The sequence below is a fragment of the Cebus imitator genome, unplaced genomic scaffold, assembly GCF_001604975.1.
Source record: "Cebus imitator isolate Cc_AM_T3 unplaced genomic scaffold, Cebus_imitator-1.0 Scaffold104, whole genome shotgun sequence".
NCBI lineage: Eukaryota > Metazoa > Chordata > Mammalia > Primates > Cebidae > Cebus > Cebus imitator.
Window position 1 is genome coordinate 6,231,140 of NW_016107419.1, and position 14,607 is coordinate 6,245,746.

At 36.9% G+C, this 14,607-nt stretch overlaps 1 protein-coding gene across 5 annotated transcripts in view; it reads right to left on the reverse strand.

The window, feature by feature from the left end:
- The window catches only part of CCDC186 (coiled-coil domain containing 186), a 55,057-nt gene that overhangs the window by 15,054 nt on the left and 25,396 nt on the right, over positions 1 to 14,607 (reverse strand). For 4 of the 5 annotated variants that reach the window (XM_017537635.2, XM_017537636.2, XM_017537638.2 and 1 more), the window contains 3 exons: positions 9,666 to 9,878; positions 8,607 to 8,726; positions 111 to 215 (listed from right to left, as the gene is read on the reverse strand). In XM_017537635.2, the coding sequence (XP_017393124.1) occupies positions 111 to 215; positions 8,607 to 8,726; positions 9,666 to 9,878 (438 nt within the window). The remainder of the gene's footprint in view (positions 1 to 110; positions 216 to 8,606; positions 8,727 to 9,665; positions 9,879 to 14,607) is intronic. The other variant, XM_017537639.2, reaches the window with a different exon arrangement.

The window sequence follows — 14,607 nt, forward strand, 5'->3', positions numbered from 1 at the left end:
AGAGAGAGAGAGAGAGAGAGAGAGAGAGAGAGAGAAAGACAGAGAGAGAGACAGCGCGAGCTGATATTTGGTATTATTTGATACTAATCTATTATAGAAGTTATGCGTACCTGATATGTTTTTATCATATCCTGACAGTTTTTTCGTATCTGATCTGCTTCTTCCTTTGCTTGTGTTAACTTTGTTGTTGTTTCTTTGAGTTTATCTCTGGTTTCCTGCATCGACAAAAGACAGAGACAAAGTTGGCCACAGTGATGTGATGAATGGTAAGAAGTGATCAGCAAGTAGGCAAGTTCTTGTTCTAGTACTGTCACTGAGGGGCTGATTATTATTCTACCAATAGTATTTTATGTTTCTGACAAAAAATTAAAACGATCTGTAGAGTTAACTAATAGCCATGAAATACAGTTAAATTTGACAGTTTTTGGTATATTACTAGAAGTTACTAACCTGATAAGATGAACCAAGTGTAAAGTTCTTTGTACACACACAGAAAAGACAATTCTTTTTAAAGAAAGCATCTATTTAAAACCGTCTTTTTTTTTTTTGAGACGGAGTCTCATTATGTCACCCAGGCTGGAGTACAGTGGTGCCATCTTGGCTCACTGCAAGCTCTGCCTCCTGGGTTGAGGCAATTCTCCTGCCTCAACCTCTTGAGTAGCTGGAATTACAGGTGTGCGCCACCACATCCAGCTAATTTTTGTAGTTTTAGTAGAGATGGGGTTTCGTCATGTTGGCCAGGCTGGTCTCAAACTCCTGACCTCAGGTGATCTGCCTGCCTCAGCCTCCCAAAGTAAGACTGCCTTTTTATAGACTGATGCTACAATCTGGTTTCTGTTCCTAACCATGTTCCTAAGATGGTAACTCCAAAAGTTTTCAGGGACTACCCTTATTAAATCCAATTACTTCCTGTTTTTATTCTTTACTTACTTGCTCCAGTTCTGACCACCCCTGACTCTTTGAATATCCTTCCTTTGTTTCCATTACAAGACAATATTCTCCTTCTCTTTCTGCCCTCTTCCTTATTCCCTGACTGGCTTCTACTTCCTGTGTATTTTCCAAGATACAGACTGCCCATGCAGCTCTTTCTTCATAATTCTTTACCACCAAACTGATCCATGGTTTCGGTTATCATGTGGATTTCAAATGGGACTTAGGTATCATCTCCTCTAAGCAGCCTCCTTTCAGAAAAAGGCAGATGCTGCTACTCTGCTTTTCCATAGATTTAATTCAGGCATGCCCTGGATTCTAATGATCAACACATTATACCACAGCTTATACATTCCCCTAATATAGCATATAGCTTCTTAACAGGAATTAACTCAGTATTTGTCACATATTAAATGTCTGACTAATATCTGTGAGTTAATAAAGGAATATCTAATATAAGCCTCTAGTTAGGTTGGGCTCCCCAAATACCCAATACTCACCTTCCTTTGTTCCTTTTTTTCCTGCTGTTCCTCCACTTGGAATGCCTTTCCCTGTATCTCTTGAACCATCTACATTGCATCAATAGACCAGGTGCAGCAGCTCATACCTGTAATCCCAGCACTTTGGGAGGCCAAGGCAGATGGATCACCTGAGGTCACAAGTTCAAGACCAGCCTGGCCAACATGCTAAAACCCCATCTCTACTAAAAATACAAAAATTAGCCAGGTGTGATGGTGCACGCCTATAATCTCAGCTACTCGGGAGTCTGAGGCAGGAGAATAGCTTGAACCCAGGAGGCAGAGGCAGGAGAACAGCTTGAACCCAGGAGGCAGAGATTGCAGTGAGCCAAGATCGCAGCACTGCACTCCAGCCTGGGTGAAAGAGCAAAACTCCATCTCAGAAAACAAAAAAAAAAGAAAAAGAAAAGAAACAAAAATAAATTGCTTTTTACATGCCATAAAAAAAAGCTACCATATAAGTACTGAAAGTTATATATTTTCAGTTGCTAGTCTTTAATAATAATTTGACTTGTATTAAAACTTAGTACCACTTTTAAAATACAGGCAATTATTTACTTTTTCAAATACTGACTTTTAAAATACTAGACTCAATGGACAGGGAGAGAGGCTGGGAAGGAGAAAGAGAGAGAGAGAAAGAACTTTATATACATTTTTCTACTACTATATTATCAATAATTAAAAAGAGCCTAGCACATAGTAAGCACTTACTTCATTCACTCAAAAAATGGCAATTAAGAGATTCCTAATGCCAAATAAATATTTATTAAATAAATGAGTAAGGGAAAAGTGAGAATCACGTTAAACGCTTTGGTTAAGGTATTGACTGTGTTTCACTTATTCGTTCATTCAAGTATTCGCTAGGCATCTATGCACCAGACATTGTTCCATGCTCCATGGACATAGTTGTATAAGAAAACCGGCATAATCTGACCTTCATGAAGCTCATATTCTAGTAATGGAGATAATAAATACAATACATAAGCAAAATATATTAATGGCAAGTGCTAAGGAATAAAAATAAATCACGAACATGAGAAAGTGTGGGGGAAGGTGTTGAAAGTTTAGATAGAATAGCTGGGAAAAGTCTCATTGAGAATGTGATAGATGAGACATGAGCAAGAAGATATCCTGAAGGACTGGATATGCTAACTGAGAAATTAAGGATAAATCCAAGGCTTTTGGATGGACGGATTGTCATTTATTGAGATAGAAAAGCAATGCAGGAAAGAGTACTTTTTTTTTTTTTTTGAGACAGAGTCTTGCTCTGTCACCCAGGCTATAGTGTAATGGCACTATCTCAGCTCACTGTAACCTCCGCCTCCCGGGTTCAAGCAATTCTCCTGCCTCAGTCTCCTGAGTAGCTGGGATTAGAGGCGTGTGCTACCGCACTCAGCTAAATTTTGTATATTTAGTAGAGATGGGGTTTCACCACGTTGGTCAGGCTGGTCTCAAACTCCTGACCTTGTGATCTGCCCGCCTCAGCCTCCCGAAGTGCTGGGATTACAGGTGTAAGCCACCATGTCCAGCTGAAAAGCGTACATTATTAGTTCAATTTTAAACATGTTAAGATGCCTTAAGTCATCCAAGATGTCAGATGTCAAGTAAGCAGCTAAATATATGAATCTGGAGTTTTGGGTGGAAGTTATAAATCTGGAAGTCACTAGCATATAGTTTTCTACTGCTATGTTTTCAAGTATACTAATCTTATCCTCTGCAGTTTCTAATCTGCTATTAATTCCATCCAATGTATTTTTCATCTCAGACATTATGTCAATCTGGTTTTTTTCTCTGTCTCTCCTTATCATATGCAAGCATTTGTCTATCTCCTTGAACATATGGAATGTATTTATAAGAGCTGCTTTAACATTATTGTCTCATTGTCTACTAATTCTACTCTCTATGTCATTTCTGAATTTTTTTTTTTTAAGACACAGGACAGGATCTTGCTATGCTGCCCAGGCTGGAGTGCAGTGGCATGATCATAACTTCAACTCCTGGACTCAAGTGATCCTCTCACCTTAACCTCCCAAGTGGCTAGGATTACAGGTATACACTACCACACCTGGCTAATTATTAAAGTTCTTTTTGTAGAGATGGGGACCTCACTATATTGCCCAGACTGGTCTCAAAACAACCAGCCTCAAGTAATCCTTCCACCTCATCCTCCCGAGTGCTAGAATTACAGGTGTGAGAAACCACGCCTGGATCTGTTCCTATTGATCTAGTTTTCCTTTCTTCTCATTACGAGTTCCATTTTCCTGCCTCTTTGCATGCCTGGTAATTTTTGATTGGATGCCAAACAGAGTAAATTTTATGCTCTTGGATGCTAGGGTTTTTTGAAGTTATTTAAATATTTTGGGACTTTGTTTTGGGACATAGTAAATTTACTTGAAACAATTTATTTGAAGCTTGCTTTTAAAGTTCTATAAGGCAGATCTGCAAGAGACTTAAAGGCAAATTCATGGTCACAATAAAGCAATAACCTTCTGAGAGCTGCCTGATGCAGCCCTGCCTGATGTGCGTTGAGAGGTCATTTATCTTTGGCTTGTGGAAACACAGCCATAATTTCCTAGTCTTGTGGGAGCTCTACGGATTGTTGCCCCTATTCCTTTTCCCTCCTCTGTAGTTTCCTCTCTTAACACACACACACATGTACTGATCAGTAGTCAGCTGAAGACTTAAAGGGAACTCACTGCAGACTGTTGTATTTTTCTCTTTTCTGGGACTCTGGCTTGGTTACCCTGTATTTTAAACTGTCTCAATTAAGGTAGGCTGCTGGGCTGTTTTAGGTTCTTCTCCTTGTTCTGCAGCCTGGAACTGTCCAGGAATACCTCATTTTTTCCCCCTGTACTCAGAGATCTCTGTCCTATGCTGCCTGTTATCTCAAGTCTGAAAGGCTTCATTTCATATCCTTTATCTTTTATTTTTAAGGTAGAAGGGTAAATCTGGACCTTGTTATTCTATAATGCAATATAGTCAACAGAATGTAGTTATAGAACAGTATAGTTATAGAACAGCATAGAATATAGTTTTACTAAGTCAGATAAAATGGCAAAGCAAATAAGATGCCTGCTCTAGCTTTTAATAAGTGGGCCTTCTGAGTAAACAAACCATTTAAGAATGATACTGTCACTGGCAACATGGCAGCCTTGGGAGAAGAGCTTATTAAGCAACAGTCTTGCTTCGGGTAAGCTAGTGTAGAGAACATATCATAAAATATACTAAGCCCCGGTCACATATTAGGCCTGTAACATATTACCATTGACAGCCTCCTGCTGGTCTAGCTACTGCGTTGATATCCAAGGCTACTCTTCTAGCTTTCTCTGAAGCGGTAATGTCTGTCAAGCACTCAGCATAGCCAAAACCATGGGAGCCAAAGAACAACAGCCACATCTATTGCTAGCCGTATGTATGTTCAAGTGAGATGATCTTATCCTGATATCAGGTAGGTGAATAAGTAGCAACCAGGTAGGTAAACAAGTAGATGAGGTACACTGGGAGAAACTCATCTTTATTCACTGTACTCAAAATAAAAGGTTTCTGTTTTTAGAGGCTAGGTGTTCAAAATGCATTTTCAGTTAAATCCCAAAAGAGTTTAGGGAAGGAAACAAATAAATTGTTTCTCTTGTGTAGTCTGATGATCTGGGTAGCCAGTCCACCTACTCTTAAGTTCTGGTAATACGCATTGGGGGTTTGACCAGAAACTACTGATCACAATGGATCCAGTAACCCACAGGACTACAGTATTATTAGTACCTAAGACTTGGTAGGCAAGAACCAGAAACTAGAAAGGAAAGGTGCCTCAAGAAAAACTTACTAAGTGTCTCACGTCTCTTGCTCACGTCTCAAGAGATAGCCTATACTAACCACATGATTATTAAATCTTGTATCCTTCCAGAGACTCTTTCCAACATCCAGTAGGTAAATACATAAAATAAGTAACCAGGAGCCCATCCTGGACACTCTGCAAGTTTAATGACTGTATCTCCTAAGTAGATAGCCTCCAAGTTATCTAATACAGTGTTATGCACAAAGCTTGCTGGCTAATAAATGCTTTTGCTTAAAAAGAACTAGTGAATTTCTACATACAAAGTCAATATGCTTATTATTTTCATTTTCCAGCAATCTGTACCATGTAACCTTATAGAAGTCAGCCTTAAACCACTTCTCTAACTTATTTAGAGTATTTGGTTTCATTGGTGCTCAAAGCTGCCATTAGGAATCTCTTAAACAGATCTGTAAAAGTTTTTTTTTTTTTTTTTTTTTTAAATCCACAGTGCTAGTATTCTAACAGGTTTCAGGATACTGTCTCTTAGTGCTCTAGATGAAGATGAAGAAAGTACCACATATACCAGATATGACCAAGTATTATGTTCTCATCTTGAAGCAACTCAGGCAGTTGAGAATCATTATTCCTTTTATAAATTTGGAATTTAAATTCCTCATTCTGTAACTCAAAGTAAAGGGAAAATTTAAATGGCTTAGCCCTGTTGAGCTCCAGGGAGTGTTGCCCACCTTTTTTTTTTTTTTTTTTTTGACATAAGAACAGTTTTATTTTAATCATTTAACACTTGAGTAGTATTCAATTTTGAGACTGAAATACTTGTTTCCCTTTTGACTGATTAGCAAACAGTCTGAGTTGGCAGAAGTTAATCCTCACATTATTCAGCTAATGAGAGACTGAATCCTAAAAAAGCCGATTCCAACTTCCACCTGTACCCCACAATGCAAAGCAAAACCTTTCTTCATTTTAATGTTGTACAAGTATAAGGACCATATAATCTGGATTCACTAACTTTAGGTACCCATAACTTAAAAGACAGGAAAAGGTATCATAGTATAGAGATTTAAAAATTGATTATACAGCCGGGCGTGGTGGGTCACGCCTGTAATCCCAGCCCTTTGGGAGGCCGAGGTGGATGAATCATGAGGTCAGGAGTTCAAGACCAGTCTGGCCAAGATGGTGAAACCCCATCTCTACTAAAAAAAAAAAAAAAAAAAAAAAAAAAAAATTAGCGGGGCACACTAGCAGGCACCTGTAATCCCAGCTATTTGGGAGGCTGAGGTAGGAGAATCGCTTGAACCCGGGAGGCGGAGGTTGCAGTTAGTTGACATCGCACCACTGCACTCTACCCTGGACAACAGAGTGAGACTCCAACCCTCCCCACCCCCCCAAAAAATTGATACAATAAATGATGAAGAAAACTAACAATGGAACAGGACAACGTTCAAATAGCAAATACAATTAACAAATGGGGCCAAAAGATCAACATTTATTTCGCATCATCTTTCCTGCAATTACTCAGCTTTTTTCTCCCAAACATAAAGGCAGATCAAGTCAAAGTAGTCCTATTAAGAATATTTGTTTCCTTCTGAAATTAGTATTTGAATGGAAATTGTATAAACTCATAGATTCCTACTGAAGTTTAAGATTCTCCTAGATGATGCTCAAATTTAGACAATGCTAAAATTAGATATTGGGTGATTATTTCAAAGTATGAACTATAGGTAAAATCTAAAAGGACATACATAATAAAAAAGTTCTAATTTAAAAGACATAGTAAATATAAATGAATTAATTCACACAGCCTACTTACACACAAACAAAACTAGAACAAACAACAACTTGTAGGAACCACCTCCAGTTGATTTCACCACTTAACAGGAGCAAGATCTTAGGTGGGTTATTTTATTTAAGGATGACTCGAAATTGTATGCTACTGCTTTAGCCCCCACATATGAAAAATCATCAAGAATTTTTTCTTATCAACTAGAAGTTGGGGAAAATACAGCGAGAAATAAAATGAAATGGCTTCTCACACACGTGAAGGCCCCAATCATGCCCAAATTTCTCGCGATTTAACTTAAGAAGCTCCTTGCCCTGAGAGCTTCCTTTATCCCATAACACTCGACTCAGACGGGACAGAGTACACTAGGACACTATCCCCTTTAAGCCACAGGATAAAAACACAACCTGTCTTCCAGGCATGGTAGCTCACACCTATAATCCCAAAACTCTGGGAGGCCGAGGCAGGTGGATCACATGAGGTCAGGAGTTCAAGACCACCCTGGCCAACATGGTGAAAACCCGTCTCTACTATAAATATGGGGGAAAAAAAAATTAGCCAGGCGTGGTGGCAGGTGCCTGTAATCCTAGCTACTCGGGAGGCTGAGGCAGGAGAATCACTTGAACCCAGGACGCCCTCCTCCTTTCTGACAGTTCTTTCTCTGCTTTGGTAGTTTCCTCGCACACATGTGCTGAACGGTAGGTCAGCATCACACTCGAGGGGAAGCCTCAATCTCTAATCTCTAATCTACCTTTGACCACTGTAAACAGAGACTATTCCTCCTACAGTTTTCTCTGATAATGCCATATCAGAGAATACTACATAACCAAAGGTTATTAACAGTTCTACTGATTTAGAATTATTTAATGAGGTAATCCATGATTATGATTTTAACCAATATCATTACGCCTGTTTGTGAAAACCTGGAAATTGCTATTTTCATAAGCTTGCTCTTCTTAAGTCACAAGTCAGAGTTGTTCTTTTACTTCACATTCTATCATCTTCAGATTTTTATTACCTCTAATATCAGCTCAGTTACTGCTTAAAATTATGGCATCAGGTATCAGCCTTTATAATTATTATATCAGCTTTTTAATAAAATTATATTCACTAGGCACAATACCAACAGACTTATATTTATAAAAAAATGAAGGTAACTTATTCTTAAAATCTTTATATTTAAATAAGAATTTATTAAAAAATTAAAAAAACAAAAAAATTTATATTTTTGAGTATAAAATCTTAGCATCATTGATTTTTTAAAATTTCCAGATTACATTCAAATTTGATAATTCACACATTCTCCCCCATCCAATTTCTCACAATGTTATTTAAATTTTGCATATCAAAAAATGCTTAAAGAACAGGGCAAATTTGGGTGTTGTATACCAGGAATAATAAAATTTAACATCCCACCCAATTTAGTATGTAAATCATGCAAGGACATATCTTTTTCATAATCACCAAATATTCAGGTCCAAACTAACTTGCAGGGGTTACTAAACCAAGCTTCATGCCTCATTCACTGTTAATGCATTTGCTCTTAAAACTCATTCTAATCATTATTCCATTGTATTACAGTACATACCTTGTGTGAATCCATTTCAGCTTTTAATTTGTTTTGTGCCCATTTTACTTTGATGATGTGAGAATTAATGTCTTCTTTTAATTTGTCTATTTCTTTGATGAGTCTAGTTGTTTCACCTTCCTAAAATAATATCACTAGGTCATACATTTTCATTTATGTAATCAATTAATTATGTGTGTATCTTTTATATCCCCCTCAAAGTAATCAGTGCAATAACACTATAATCAAGTGCTGGCACACTATGGCCCACAGGCTGTAAAACTGATTTAAAGTCCAAATGACGAGGGTAGTAAAATCCTAAATCCTATTAATAGACACAAAGATTATTAATATTTACATTTTAAATAATTGGTTGTGTTGCCAACACAACATACCTTTATGATTCTTAAGTGGCTGGCATTAAGATGAAAAACAAACTAAATTGGTTTCATCAGAATTCCTGAGAACAATGACAATAATCCTAAACTAACAGCTAATGAATAAAAAATAACATTTATCACTGAAAAATGATAATGCACTGGAAATATGACCATTGAGGGGCTGCTAGTTAACAGGGAGGGTTCTGAATAGCTGGCTCAGTAACTAAATCTCCTTAGACAGTATCTAAGACAGACATGTTTTTCTGTAAGAAAAATAAAAATTCTATTCTACGGTGAGTGTTACATTAAGATTATATCAAATTATAATTCTGGCTCTAAAACTATTCATATTTGACACTACTATATACATATTTTACAAAAATATAATCTTCCCTTGAGACATAAATTTCTCCAACATATAGATTTTAAAAGAAAGTTTTTAGAAAGGTCAAGAAAAAGTTACCTAATAAACAATGTATGCCAACACTTCATCTTTTCCCTAGCAAACCTTTTCTCTGCATATAAGTAATAAAACACTGAAATTACTAAAACATTCATGGTTTTAGAAGGTAAACTAATAAAAACAACTTTACATTTGAAAGTTAACCATGTTAAATTATGATAATTTGATTAAATACGGAAAAGCAAAGAGAACAAATTTCAAATAAGGTCAACATATTTCAAATGGCACAAGTTATACCTTAGTTTCATACAGCTGGTGCAACCGTCCTTTCTCCTGAGAAAGTTGCTTAATTTTGTTAGTGTTTTTCTCAAATTCCTTATTTGCATCTCTAAGTTTTTTCTCAAGTGTCTCTTTTTCCTTTCGAAGGTCTAAAGATTCCTTCTCACCTCTTACATACTTCATTACCATTGCTTCTTTTTCTTGGCGTGCCTCTTCACATTTCTTGTTGGCCTTGAAAAAAAAATTACTTAGCATTAATGAAAAATATTCTTTCAAATGGAAATGTAACAAAATACATAGTATTTATCTCTTATATAACCAATGCAGTTTTCGGTTTTTGCGCAACATTACCAGGACTTGTGCCATGAAATTTTAAAATGAAAGAAAAAAATTCAAAATTATAGAAAAACGGTACAATATCCCTACTACTTGCTTTTGCTCTTTCCTGTTCCTTTCACTTTGGCTAATATGGTTGCTATTTTCCACTTAATTCCTCCAGATCCTCTTTCCCACTTTTTTTTTTTAATCCTACCTGGTATCCCAGGACCACGGCATCATGAACCCTGTCAACAAGCTCTCTTGCCCTCAGACTTCCAGTTGGGTTCAGCCAACAGAAGGCTGTAGGCAGATGCTTGGAAATGTAGGCAGAGTGAGATCTGTCTCCTCCAGAGTTCCCACAGGTTGGCTGATGATCACTCCTCTTGTCTGGTGCCCTCTCTATACAACTACCTTCTGGGGTGTACTTCCTGCCCCTTGTCCAAGTAGCCCTGAAATTCTGCATCTTCCCCTTTTGGGCTCCCTAAATCTTGTCCACACCTTGATGAAGATTCTTTTTATTAAATTAGCTTCATAACCAGTTTAAGTGTGCCATCTGTTTTCTGCCAGGACCCTGACTGTAAAGCTGACAATTTTTAAAATCTTAACTCCCTTTTGAAAATTAAGTAGCCATATGCTAACAAATGACCATTTAATTTCCTATTTATGAAAGATTTCTGAAGCATTTTACACTTAATAAGAAATATTAATTGGATTCAGTACAAAAACTATATACTCATTTAAAATTTTCTATTTGTATGAACTAGTACTCCCTATTCTGAAATTTCACAGAATGAAAATTTCTACAAATAGTCCTTTGAAGTAAACTCATGGTTTGCAAATATGGTGAAGCACATATTTATTTTACAAAAGACAGAACTTCAAACTTTAGAAATTTTCTTTTCTCTTTTTTTCTTTTTTTTGGAGATCTTGCTCTGTCACCCAGGTTCAAGTGATTCTTCTGCCTCAGACTCCTGAGTAGCTGGGATTACAGGTGTCCACCACTACGCCCGGCTTATTTTTAGTAGACAGGGTTTCACCATGTTGATCAGGCTGGTCTCGAACTCCTGACCTCGTGATCCACCCACCTCAGCCTCCCAAAATGCTAGGATTACAGGCGTGAGCCACCTTGCCCGTCCACTTTAGGAATTTTCACTATCTTTTAGGGCCAAATAAACACTGAAAATGCAACGGAATTGAAGAAGGTAACTATTGAAATAAAGTTAGGAAAAGCTTCTTTGCTCTGATGAAAAGTGGTTGACAAAAATGTTTGATAAAGCTCTGGTACTGCTGATAAGCACATCTAGTCAACACTGAGAATACTATACATATACATATAAGTACTTTTAAAAATCTCCCAATTGGGATTTGTTTCCATTGAAATAGTCTACTAATTTTCAAATTAAGAAAAACATTGAATTGGGGTATATGACAGGTTCCTCAGGATGTAACAATGTGCTTGTAAACAAGGACTGAGAAAATTATGCTGGAATTGGCCAACAGAAGTAGATTTTTAGTCAACTGAATATCTGTAATTAGAAAAAGTCAGCAGTTCAATGTCAACTTTAAGAGAAGTCTGATTTCATAATAATTTAATATTCAGATAATGTATCACCTATTGGAAACAAAGTAGTACTTGTGGCCTCTGAAAGAGCTCACTATCTAGTGAGAAAGACATATAAACAAACATTTGAATATAATACGAAAAATTCTATTGGATGAATGTACAAAGTCCTTCAAAACATGAAAATACTTACATTCCCTGGGAGGAGTTGGCAGGAAGGGTAAAAGATGCTATACTTGAGCTAGGTATTGAAGGCTAAGCAGGATTCAATAGAATATAAGGGGTGAATCAAGGAAAGGAATTAAAAATAGAGTGAATATCATGTGCAAACACCTAAAAGTATAAAACAGCATGACACATTTAGGGATATCAAGTTATTTTATAGGGCTTAAATTTGGTGGGTTGGCTGGAAAGGGAAAGAAGTAGTTATTAAAACAGAAAGAGGTATAGATTAGATCCTGAAAGGAAGAAGAACTTCTGTCATGGTAATAAGTTGAGGTTTTATTCTGTAGTCAACGTAAAGCCAAAGAAGAATTTATAAATCAGAACCTCTTATTAAACGTGTGCAGCAGCATGGGAGTTTCACTGAAGTTGAGAGGTGAAGGACAGAAAACAGTAGTTTAAAAAAAGACAACTATAATAGATAAGGAGAAATATTATGAGGGTCTTGCCTGGGTGCAAGGACTCATGTCTGTAATCTCAGCACTTTGGGAGGCTGAGGTAAGAAGATTGCTTGAGCCCAGGTGTCCAAGACCAGCCTGGACAACATGGAAAAACCCCATCTCTACAAAAAAAAAAAAAAAAAAAATAGCTGGCCATGGTGGTGTGCGTCTGTAGTCCCAGCTATTCAGGAGGGCTAAGGTGGGAGGTCTCTTGAGCCCAGGAGGTTGAGGCTGCAGTGAGCCATCATTGTGCCACTGTACTCCAGCCTGGGTGACTGACCCTGCCTCAAAAAAAAAAAAAAAAAGGGAAAATATTATGAAGGTCTTTACTATAGCAGGGAATGGTGCAGCAGGTAACAGCTCTGTTACTCATGGGGTCATGCATAGATCAACTGCAAAGGAACAACCTGGGGTGCCTGTGGGGTGCCTGTTGGAAGTTCACATTCCTGGATCCTGCTCCAGCTAATGGCAGCACCTACCTAACAGCATCACTGGGAGTATTAAACAAGACAGAACAATAGCTGTATTTAAACTATTACAGAAAGTCCATTTATGGCACAGATAAAGGAAGAGAGGCCAATTAAGGTCTCTGGATTTACCCACTACAAGTAAGATGCTTATTATTGACTTGGATAAAGATAAATAAAACATGAATAAAATAATCAACAGCACTCAATAGATAAAATTAACATAAAATGTATGAAGTGTAGTGTCTAGAAGTAAGGCAGATAAACCCTCCTCATTCAATACACCAAAAATTTTAGATGAAAAATAACAAACATCTTTTAACATATAGTATAGTTGAGCTCAAAAGAAAGTATGGGAAGTTTCCAGAGTTAAAAAATCTAAGACAAAGTAGAAATCCAGAATGGTACATTAGGGCTAAAACCTTCACCGCCCTGTGATACTGATATCAGGCCATCGGAGATGTGGGTGGGGGAAATTCAAGTCCCTGAGAATTTATAATACAGCTACACCCTCTTGTAAGTAGGGTTCAAATTCATTCTACCTATCTAGTCTACGAAGTGAAGAAACCTCAATCTGGAAAATTAAATAGAGGCTGAATGTGTGTGTGCACACATGAACGTGGGTAAACATATATGGGAATCTATTTTTTAACAAAACTCACTGCGACAATAGGTTAAAGATAAACAGGTGTTCATTTTACTAATCTTTCACCTTTTCTACAGGGTTGAAAATTCTCAAAAAGTTGGAGGAAAAGTTAGGGGGTAAAAGGAATGGTGCAGATTTATTAATAATTAAATAGATCAGTCTTCCAAAATCTACTTTAATAATATCCACTTTTTAGAATTGTGAAGATCAAACAAGTTAACACTTATATATTTTGAACATGGCCTTGCACACAGCTAAAACTCAGTGTATTAGCTACTATCATTAGCATCATCTACACTCTTCATCATTAAGGAGAAAACACACATAGCAGTGAGTGTAGTATATTGGCATTTGTTTTTTAAAAGGCAGGGGAGGAAAAAAGAAATATATGCAGGCATCTATGCAACAAACATTTTTGGAAGGATATACTGGGAACTGGCATCAGCAGTTACCTTTAGGAAGTGGTAAAATGTTTGGAAGAAGACTTTTTAAAATATTTGAATTGCTACCATGTATATCAACTACTATTTTATTTTAAATATTAAGCTTCAGAGAATGTTTTTTAAAAAGAAAGAAAGAAAAGCTCACTAGTTGAGTGTAATGATTGGCTGGCTATGATCAGTTACTTCTTAAGCTTATAGGCTCTCTATCTCCCTTAATGAGTACAGAAAGGTTCAGGACTGACAGTAGGAGATTTAAACATAACATTTCTAATGCAAGGGATCAGCATGTTTTAAAGAATCATCCAAATAAAGGATAATATGTTTCCTAAAAGTCCTTCCAGAATGCCATCTACACTAGCTTCAGGGCAGAAAGGGTAGGATTCATCACATTCAAATAATGTAAGCAGTGAGTTAACCCTTTCAGATTTAATTCATTGTGAGGACTGGACTAATGGTTAGATACTGTGCTAGGTTTTGTGGATATAGCAATGAAGACGACCAAGACCTCATCCTTAAAGGGTTCAGGCAAGTAATTAATAAAGCACTGCTTAAAATGACCTCTTCTGAGTTCACCTATACCAAATCAAAAAGATTACCACGATATATTAAGTAGGGGGAAAAAAAGGTCACAAAAAAGATATATAGTAATATTCCAATCAAGTAGGGGGAAAAATATGACCATGTATGCATAAACATGTGTGCACTTGTACATGTATATGTAAGACACATAACCAAAATACCAATAATTTAGCTATGGAACAAGAAATGCGATATAAAAGGATTGTAGGCAGGGGAAGAAGACATGCAGATTAAAAAGAAATTTCACTTTTTATTCCATACACTTTCTTAATTTATTCATCTGT